The 10,241-nt window shown below is 45.4% G+C and overlaps 1 protein-coding gene across 1 annotated transcript in view; it reads right to left on the minus strand.

The window, feature by feature from the left end:
- Positions 1–208: 208 nt before the first annotated feature.
- CDK5RAP1 (CDK5 regulatory subunit associated protein 1) overlaps positions 209–10,241 on the minus strand; it is a 49,133-nt gene continuing 39,100 nt past the window's right edge. Inside the window, 2 exon segments of the mRNA XM_008056313.2 lie at positions 209–448; positions 5,437–5,577. Of these exon segments, the coding sequence (XP_008054504.1) occupies positions 368–448; positions 5,437–5,577 (222 nt within the window). The 3' untranslated portion in view covers positions 209–367.

The following is a 10,241-nucleotide window of genomic DNA, read 5'->3' on the forward strand; positions in this document are numbered from 1 at the left end:
AAGTGAGGTAACATGTCAGAAAGACCTAGAGCTGTTTTTTCCACCCTCATCTCCTCAGTCTCTGCCTCCTGGGTCCAGGGGAAAAAAACAGTCAGACAGCAGTATTCACAGCAGGAACCGGATTGGGAAACACTCGACACAGAGACTCTGGGGAGAATATCACAAACATTAACCAAGGTGAAATGAAGGAAAAACAGACAGACAAAGGGCCACTTTAGGCAACTTTAATTATCGCAAAAGCTGTTGTGTCATGGGAAAGATACGTTTTCCATCTAACATGAAGTCGTTCACCACTTGCAGCTTGTCCCACAGCTCTCTTCCTGTTGGGAAGCCCTGCCCAGGTCAACTCGGAAGCCATCCACCCAAATCAGCAAGATGCCGAGAAGTCCTTCAGTGTGGTCCTGCCGAGAACACATCCTCTAAGCGTCTGAGAACTGGCAGACGTGATCTAAAAAGAAAGTCCGTCAGAAGACATGGTCACCAGGATTGCACCACGGGGACTTAGTGTGGAGCCTCTGAGGAGAAGCCACCGAAAGGAGTCTCAAAGAGGTGACAGGCGAGCAGAGACTGGCTTCTGTGTGCTCCCAGTCCTAGGAGGAAGAGCAGTCAGACGGAATGGCAACGCAAAACGGAATTTAAGAAGTCAAAACAGGTCAGTCCCCAGCAGCCACTCTCTCCTCCCTCTCGGAAGACGCTCCTACCCAGCTCTGGCCATCAGGTTCAGGTGTGAGGTGTCCATCACAGACCCTGCCCTCCTCACCCAAGGCTGGCCCAGTGAAATCCTTCCTCAGGAGACGTATTGCCAAAATGAGCTGAAAGGATGGGACCCCAAAGTTAGCAGCAGTCACATCTCTCACCATGAGAACAGGTCAGTCCATGAGGAACTATTTACTGAGTGCTTTGCATGCACTAGGCATTGCCTTAGGTGCTGGAGATAGAGATAAACAAAGCAGCTATTTCCCTGCCTTCAAAGGAGTTTTCAGAAGAAGACAAGTAACAAATACTATGAACAAACAAAGAAGATTGCAGATATTAGAAAGTGCCATCAAGACGAAATGGGTTAACGTGCCAGCAGTGATGGGAGCAGGGCAGGGAAAGTTGCTTCAAACCGCAATGTCCAGGGAAGGCCTCTCTGGGAAGAGGACACTCAAGAGACAACCTGGCAGTTCAAGAGAGGGTCTCCAGGCAAAGACTAAGAGCCTCCCAGCAAGAGCAACACGTGTTCTCAAGAATCCCTGAGAGCAGAACCAGGCCTGAGGGCAAAAAGGAGGCCCCAAGGATGGAGGGTAGAGAATAAGAGGGGACACATGGCAGGAAAGGTAGCTGGAAGAGGTCACATGAGGCCATGGATACCCTGTATTTCATGCTGCTCCAGTGAGAACCACTGAAGGGCCCAAGCAGTGGAGTAAGTGGTCTGATTCAGAAAGATCACACTGACTGCCACAGGGCAGACAGCAAAGAAGCAGGTGGGAACAGCAGCAGAGAGTGTGAAGTTTCTGAAACTCCCAAGCACTCCTCATGCAAGCATGAAATGGTACAAAGTACCACTGGTAGAAGCATAAAATGGTACAATCGCTTTGGCTATTTCTGCTCTACACTCTGTGACCCAGTAATTCCAAGCCAACATAAATGAATATATTTGTGTACTAAAACACCTGCACAAAAATACTCATAGCAATATTATTTATAATAACTCCAAACCAAAATGGCCATCAATAGCAATGCATAGATAAAATGTGGAATATTCATATAATATGGATAAATAATCATGAATGAGTCACCTAACATAAAGAAGGCAGGCATTAAAAATATATACTATGTAGTTTAATTTTAAAACAATCAAAAACAGGCAAAACTACACCACAGTGTTAGAAATCAGGAGAGTGGTTAAGTGGAATGTGGAGGAGGGGAGTAATTGAAAGGAACAAAAGAGGGGTTTCCTGGGGTTCTCAAACTATTCGGTCTTAGCTGGGCGCAGTGGCTCACACCTATAATCTCAGCACTTTGGGAGGCCGAGGTGAGAGGATTTCCTGAGCCCATGGGTTCGAGAACAGCCTGGGCAACTTGGCGAGACCTCATCTCTACAATAAGTCAAAAAATTAGCCGGGCATGGTGGCACATATCTGTAGATCCAGCTACTTGGAAGGCTGAGGCGGAAGGATCGCCTGAACCCAGTAAGTTGAAGCTGTGGTGGCCGTGAGGGTGCCACTGCCCTCCAGCCTGGGCGACAGAGTGAGATTCCAACTCAAAAAAAACAAATCCTGTTTCTCAATCTAAGTGATAGTTATGGAGGTATGGTGGTCTCTTTGTGGTAATTCATCAAATAGTTCATCTGTGATATGTGCAATTGTCTACATTTATGAAAGACTTTAATAAAATAATTAAACATTTGAAAAACACATGGAAGTAGAAGGCCAGGCCTGCTGCAATCGTCCATGCACAGAGCAATGGCAGCCTGGAAATGAATGAAGTGACGTGCATGCTGAGGGCTGCTGTTGGAGAGCGCAGAAAGAAAGGGGCTGAGACCGTTTCTCAGCTCTGGTTTGAGCAGCTCAGGTGCCATCTCCTGAGGTAGGAAAGGCTTGAGAAGAAGAAAATGCCAGGACAGTGAAAGGAATCAATTCCCTTTTCGATATTAAGTTTAAGATGCATGAGAGGAAGGAGGTCAGTGCGAATCTCCTGAGATGGGGAAGGGTCACAAGTGCGGGCCTGAGGGCAGCAGTGACCGGAGGAGATGTCAACGCCACCCACAGCTGGGCGACATGGCAGCAAGCATGGGCAGAGATGGAGTAGGCTGGCGGGACAATGACACACATAGTGAGGTTTACCTGATCACACCTACTTTCTCTACGAAATATAAGGCAAAAAAACCAGCAAAGACACAGGCTGAGTGGCGAGTGGATACTTAAGGAGAAACAGTGTGGGAAAGTCAATCTACTAGGAACAGATCGCAGGAGCAGGATCTCAGGACCACGCTGGAGTTTTAAGTCATGAATGTTAAAGGAATGCAGTCAGTTCAGTGGCAGAATCCATTACGTGTCCCCCAACATCCCTTCCCCACATCTTCCTCAGTAGTGGAACTCCCAGCTGCTGAGGAGAGGGCATGTCTTTCGCCTCTTTTTCCTTCTCCCTGGTAGCTAGAACACAGACATGGTGGGTGGAGCTGAGGCGGCCACCCTGGATCATGAGGTGATCTTGGGATCGAGGGCCACACACAGCAGAGCAGAAGACAGAAGCAGCCAGGACCCCTGTGATCTGGAGCCATTGCAATCATCCCACCTAAACCTTCCATATCCAAGTTCATATGAGAACGTGATCTCCCACCATATTTAAGCCACCATGCACTTTCCCCTAACAACGTCCCGCTGTTGGATGCAGATGCAGAACCAGCAGCAGGACTGGAGTTTAGGCAAATGTGCACAGAGGAAAGGGAGACAAGAAAGTGCCTGTATGAGGAGTGGTTCCAGGCAGCCCTGAGACCACAAGCAGAGAGGACGTGAGAACAGCAGAAGCGAGGGGCAGAGAGAGAGAGACAGAGGGAGGGAGGGAGGGAGGGCACGTGCGTGTGTACCAGCAGATGCCTGCGGCCACAGTTTCTTCATTTCAGTCCTTCACTAAATCTTATTTGTAGGGTTTACATCACTTGGGAACAAAAATGAGTCTTCAGTGACACACCACACCTTTCTGTTTCTGGACAAACGAAATTTCTCCGTTTTGCAAAAGGACAGCATACTAAAACTACAACCCAGCCAACCAACCCACTGCTACTGCAGAGAGAGAGGAGGAGGAAGTAGAGAAGAACTACTGAAAACAGAAGAGGCAAACTTTCAGAAAACAGACAAGTAAGAAAGCAAGACTGTCAGGTGGGCTCGGTGGCTCAGCCTATAATCCCAGTACTTTGGGAGGCCAAGGCAAGTGGATTTCCTGAGCCCGCAGGTTCAAGACCAGTCTGGACAACTTGGCAAGACCTCGTCTCTACAATAAATCAAAAATTAGCCAGGCATGGTAGTGTGTACCTGTAGTTCCAGCTACTTGGAAGGCTGAGGTGGAAGGATCGCCGGAGCCCAGCAGGTCGACTCTGGGGTGGCCATGAGTGTGCCACTGCACTCCAGCCTGGGCAACAGAGTGAGACTTCAACTCAAAAAAAAAAAAAGACACTGTCAAAATAACAACATGGCTGGCACAGTGATTCACAGCTGTAATCCCAGCACGTTGGGGGGCCAAGGCAGGAGGATATAGAGGCCAGGGGTTAGAGACCAGCCTGGGCAATATAGCAGGATCTCACCTCTACAAAAAATAAAATTAGCAGGGTGTGATAGTGTGCACCTGTAGTCCCAGTTATGCAGGAGGCTGAGGCAGCAGGATTCCTTGAGCCCAAGGTTCGAGACTACAGTGAGCTATGACTGTACCACTGGACTCCAACCTGGGCAACAGAGTGAGATCCTATCTCTAAAAAATACTTATAATAACAACAACAACAACAAAAGAACAAATGGAGGAGCCTGTGAAGGACTTTTTCCAGATCAATCCCATAGCTGACTAGTAGGAATCACTCCACTTAGAAATTCCTAGGTAATGCTTAGGTAGGACAAGAACAGAAGGGAGGAGATTCATGAAATCACCAACCAGCAAACTGGCCATATCCTAAGTTTTTGTCAGATGGACAGAACATAAGAAGATAGCTCCCCCAGGAACAGAAAGGTCCTGAATGGCAGTAAAATTTCCAGGCCAGTCCACAGACATTACACACCAGTGTCATGGGCCATCGCTCTCATGACTCAAAACCAAGGTGACAAACAAGGACAGAAAGCAGAGTCGAGGGTGAGGCACTATGAAGCAAGGATGGGACGTACCCTGAGCTGGAATCACGCCCTCTCCCCTCCCTTCTGCAGATGCCACAGCTCCCTGTTGAAGAAACACCCTCATTCTCATTGACCTCCTCAGTCTGTGGACACAAGTACCAGAAGAAAGGGAAGATGGCAGTAGACTTGTGGCAGTGTGAGAAGAGAAGGAAGAAGAAAGGAAGCAGAGGAACAGTAAAAAGAGGAGAGGAAGAAAGAGGAAATCTCACAGCCACACAGCTGGACCTGCGAGTCAGAGATGCCTGAGGTATCAGAAATCAAAGAGGGACAATCTGTAATGGAAGCATGCTCATCTCACTCAGAACCACTGACACTTCCTGGTCTTGCTGCCACAAGAAACTACATGCTACCAAATACTCCAACCTCATCAACTTCCACAAAAAACTCATCCAGGGCAGGAGAAAAGAGAAGAAAAACAAGAAGGCATTAGTTAGGAGCAGTCCAAATCACACTTTCATTTACAGTTGAGAAGAGATTTTTACTGTACTCAAAAATCTCTCTAGGAAAAAACTTTATTCTCCCATAGTATCCGAACCAACCAAGTGTGAGCCCAAGGTTCAAAAGAGCACCTTACCTTGACCAGCACATAGTCCCCAGGCTGGGCTCTGGCCTTGAGCCCCGGGCTGGTAATATCCTCCACCTCTGTATCAGGGAAGATCACCTTAAGGTTCCCATCATTCCTGCCACACAGGTCAGCGGCAGAGCGTTTACTGTGCTGCAGAAAGAAGAGAGACGAGCTATGAATTTGTCACAGTCACAAGTTCTTGGAGGAAAGAAGTTATGCCTTCTGTCTTCAACCCAAGGGTCCTATCCACAGAGCATTCCTTAACCAAGGAATCACTGAAGACTCAGTGGTGATGGCTGCTTCACCAACAAGGGCAGTATAGGGAACACAACAAAAACTCAGTAAAGTTTGCTGACTGTATTTTATTGAATCAATTAATCAATGAGTCTTTGCAGAACTGCCTTCTGCAGGAATGGACCTCTACCAGGCCTAAAGCCAGGGACTTATGAGTGATGACTTGGCAAACTCACTTTCACTTTACCCCGTCTTATACTCATCACTCAGGAACGTTCCGGGGTCGTTTGACCTGGACTGCCTGTCCCTGCCAAACAGACTCAAAAGAAGACTTTCCATCAAAACACACAGAAGACAAGGCCAAGAGGATACTAAAACCACTATGATGGGATTAACTCCTGGGCTATAAAAGAAATCTTACTCTTCTAGCCATGATAAAGATGACAAGACCCAGGCCAGGCATGGTGGTACAAGCCTGTAATCCCAGCACTTTGGGAGCCCAAGGTGAGAGGATTGCTTGAGTCCAGGGGTTCGATACCAGCCCGGGAAACTTGGTGAGACCTTATACCTACAATAAACCAAAAAATTAGCCAGGCATGGTGGTGCATGCCTGTCATTCCAGCTACTTGGAAGGCTGAGGCTGAAGGATCACCTGATCCCAGCAGGTGGAAGCTGCAGTGGCCAATACACTCCAGCCTGGGTGACAGAGTGAGACTCCAACTAAAAAAAGATGACATGATTCAAATTTACCCTCCAGTCTTAGAATTAAAACCAACAAATTGAGCAACATATGAAACAACTGCTTTCAGAGATTGGACAAAAGATCACATAAGACTGTGATCTATGAGAGAAGGAAAACAAAATAAGCCCTCCAATCGCCCCTGATTTCTGCCAGAAGGCACAAGTCAGGCTAGAGCATGTGAAGCAGGGACAGAGGTCTCAAGCAGAGCACAGTGGTCCTCTCAACTTGGGGACAGGGATCAGAGTTCAGGGAACTGGAGACAACTAGAAATTGTGAATAAATTCTACAGAGGAGGGAGCCAAGCAGAAATAGAGCTTTCGAAATATGCACGGGAGACCCTTTGAGTCTCTGTTGAATACTAACACATGTACTTCTAGGGCGAAACTCCGTGAGGTCAAAGGTAAAAACAGAAACCTGAGAATGCCAGCTGAGCAGCTCCTAGGGCTCATATGGGGCTGGGAATCATGTGACCCACCACCAAACAGGCTCCTTGGTTCCTTGGGACATTCGCTAGTGACTCTTGACAGAAGGCCACACTTTGGTAATAAAGCTAAACTATTCCTAGGAAAAAACAGTTTCCTAATAAAGCTTAAAAACGAGCCTTGCAAGGATCAAACTGAACGGCAGGTAATTTAACTGCCTATTAGAACAAAGCTCCATGCAAACTTAAAATGAACACCATAATGTCTAACATCCAATCAAAAAGTCACTAAGTATACCCAGAAAACAGAAAAATGTGACCCATCATCAGGAGAAAAATCAATAATAGAAACAGACCAAGAAATTATAGCAATGATGAAATTAGTGCACATAGACAGTAACCCAGCTATGTTCAAATATGAAATTTTCAAATTAAAAAAACCAGAGCACAGTAAAGAAAGAAGATATGAAAAAGGAACCATAAGTACCTTATAGAGATAAAAAATTATGGTATCTAGAATTAAAAATTCTGTGGGTGATAGCATGGTAGAAATTGCCAAAGAAAATAATAGTGAACCCAGAGACAGAACAATAGAAACTATCCAAAATGAAGCAGAAAGATTACAAAAAAAAAAGATGGCCAGGCTCAGGGACTCAGCCTATAATCCCAGCACTTTGGGAGGCCAAGGCAAGTGGATTGCTGAGCCTGCAGGTTGGAGATCAGCCCAGGCAACTTGGTGAGAACTCATCTCTACAATACATAAATAAATAAATTAGCTGGGCGTAGTAGCGCGTACCTGTAGTTCTGGCTATTTCAAAGGCTAAGGCAGAAGGATTGCCTGAGCTGGAAGGATTACCTGAGCCCAGCAGGTCGACACTGGGGTGGCCATGAGTGTGCCACTGCCCTCTAGCCTGGACAATAGACTGAGACTCCAACTCGGAAAAAAAAAAAAGACAAAATAAACAGGTGTGGTGGCTCATGCCTGTAGTCCCAGTAATTTGGGAGGCTGAGGCAGGAGAATTGCTTGAGCCCAGAGCTTGAGAACAGCTTGGGTAACAGATCAAGACCTCATCTCTACAAAAATAAAAATTAAAAAAAAATTAGTCAGGTATGGTAGCACCTGTAGTCCCAGCTACTTGGAAGGCTAAGGCAAAAGAGGGAGCAGTACAGAAAAAAATACCTGAAGATGAATTTTCCAGATTTGATGAAAACTATAATCCCAGAAACTAAGAAGCCTCAAAATACCCCAAAGAAAACACAAAAGAAAAAACACAAAAAACCAGATCCAAACACATCAAACACATCAAATTCCTAAAAACAGTGTTTAAGCAAAATCTTCAAAGTAGCCACAGGAAAAGGCTATTTATGTATAGAGGAACATAAGAAAGACCATGAATTTCTTGTCAGAAGTATACATGTCAGAAAACAACAGAAAACAACAGAAGGATGCCTTCAAAGTGTCAAGATAAAATCCAATACTCAGTGAAACTATATATATATATATATATATATTTTTTTTTTTTTTTTTTTTTTTTTTTTTTTTGAGTTGGAGTCTCACTCTGTTGCCCAGACTGGAGTGCAGTGGCCGCTCCCGGCCGCTGCAGCCTCGACCTGCTGGGCTCTGGCGATCCTTCTGCCTCAGCCTTCCAAGTAGCTGGAACTACTTGGAGCTACCACTCCCAGCTAATTTTTTTTTTTTTATTGTAGAGATGAGGTCTCGCCAAGTTGCCCAGGCGGGTCTCGAACCCGCGGGCTCAGGCAATCCACTCACCTCAGCCTCCCAAAACATGGGATTACAGGCTGAGCCACCGAGCCTGGCTGAAACTATATTTTTAAAGGCAAGGTGAAATAAAGATTTTTTTTCCAAACAAAAGCTGAAGAACTTCATTTCCAAAAGACTTACAAGAAATGTTAAAGAAAGTTTTTCAAGCACAAACAAAATGATACGAGATGGAAACATGAATGGACACAAGGAATGAAGAATGCCAGAAATAGTAAATGTGGGTAAATATTAGACTTTTTTCTCACTTTTTAAAAGTTCCTTTAAAAGGAACTGTTATTTTTAATTTAAAGCAAAATAACACTGAAGTACACTGAAGTACAACAATAGCTCAAAAGATAAGGATAAGGGACAGAGTATACTGTTATAAGGGTCATACATTATACGTGTTGACTGATACACATTACATGATATCCTGTCTGGGGTTAAAATAATGGGCCAAAGAACATCCAAAGGGCATATGATCTGCCCTTGGAAGATCAAGCTCTGACTACATGCTATATCCCTAAGTGAGCAAAGACACAGGAAGAAGTTCAGTCTTTAAGTTAATACTGCTTCAGGTGAACAATCATCAGGTAAGACTTAAAGAGATTCTTTACTGTTCCTACATAATATTTATTAGTTGCAAAAGGAAAAAGAATAACTTTACTGCTCAGAAGCCCAGCAGACACCACCTTAATGAAGTTTTCAAAGTTAGCATCATCAGCAATGAGATAAGTCAAGATTGAATGCCACCTGGGCAACTTGGCGAGACCTCATCTCTACAATAAATGAAAAAATAAGCCAGGCGTAGTGGCGTGTGCCTGTAGTTCCAGCTACTTGGAAAGCAGAGGCGGAAGGATCACCTGAGCCCAGCAGGTCAAGGTTGCGGTGGTCATGAGCATGCCACTGCGCTCCAGCCTGGGTGACAGAGTGAGACTCCAACTCACACAAAAAAAATCAAGTTCCCAAACTTACTCTTTATACCATCTGTTTGGTGCTCTAAATGATCTCTGCTTGACCACAGAAGTCTGTAGAACCTCCAGACTTTCTGAAATGCAGTACATTTCTTTTCTTCTTTGAGTCAGGGTCTTACTCTATAGCCCGGACTGGTGTACAGCAGCACGATCACGACAACCACGGCTCACAGGAACCTCAATCTCCTAGGCTCAGTCAATCCTTCCACCTCAGCATTATGAGTACCTGAGACCACAGGCACACACCACACACCCAGCTAATTTTTTAAATTTTCTTGTAGAGCTAAGGTTTCACTATGTTGCCCAGGCTGGTCTCACATTCCTGGGCACAATCTACCCACCTCAGCTTCCCAAAGTGCTGGATTACAAGCCTGAGCCAATGTGCCCAGCCAATGTAATACATTTCTAGAAAAATATGAAGACAAAATTGATTCTAAAAATATACATATGATTCTGCTTCCAGGAAGAGAGTAAACATACTTTTCCCTAGTCTTCCTGCTAGAAAACCATGGACATTATACATAAAACAAACATCAGAAGACTCTGACAAAAAAAATCAGTGAAAAAGCCGGGCTTGGTGGCTCAGCCTGCAATCCTGCACCTTGGGAGGCTGAGGTGAGTGGAATGCCTGAGCCCGCGGGTTCGAGACCCGCCTGGGCAACTTGGCGAGACCTCATCTCT

Source organism: Carlito syrichta, unplaced genomic scaffold (assembly GCF_000164805.1).
Source record: "Carlito syrichta isolate Samal-C Ts95f unplaced genomic scaffold, Tarsius_syrichta-2.0.1 Scaffold302319, whole genome shotgun sequence".
Taxonomy (NCBI): domain Eukaryota; kingdom Metazoa; phylum Chordata; class Mammalia; order Primates; family Tarsiidae; genus Carlito; species Carlito syrichta.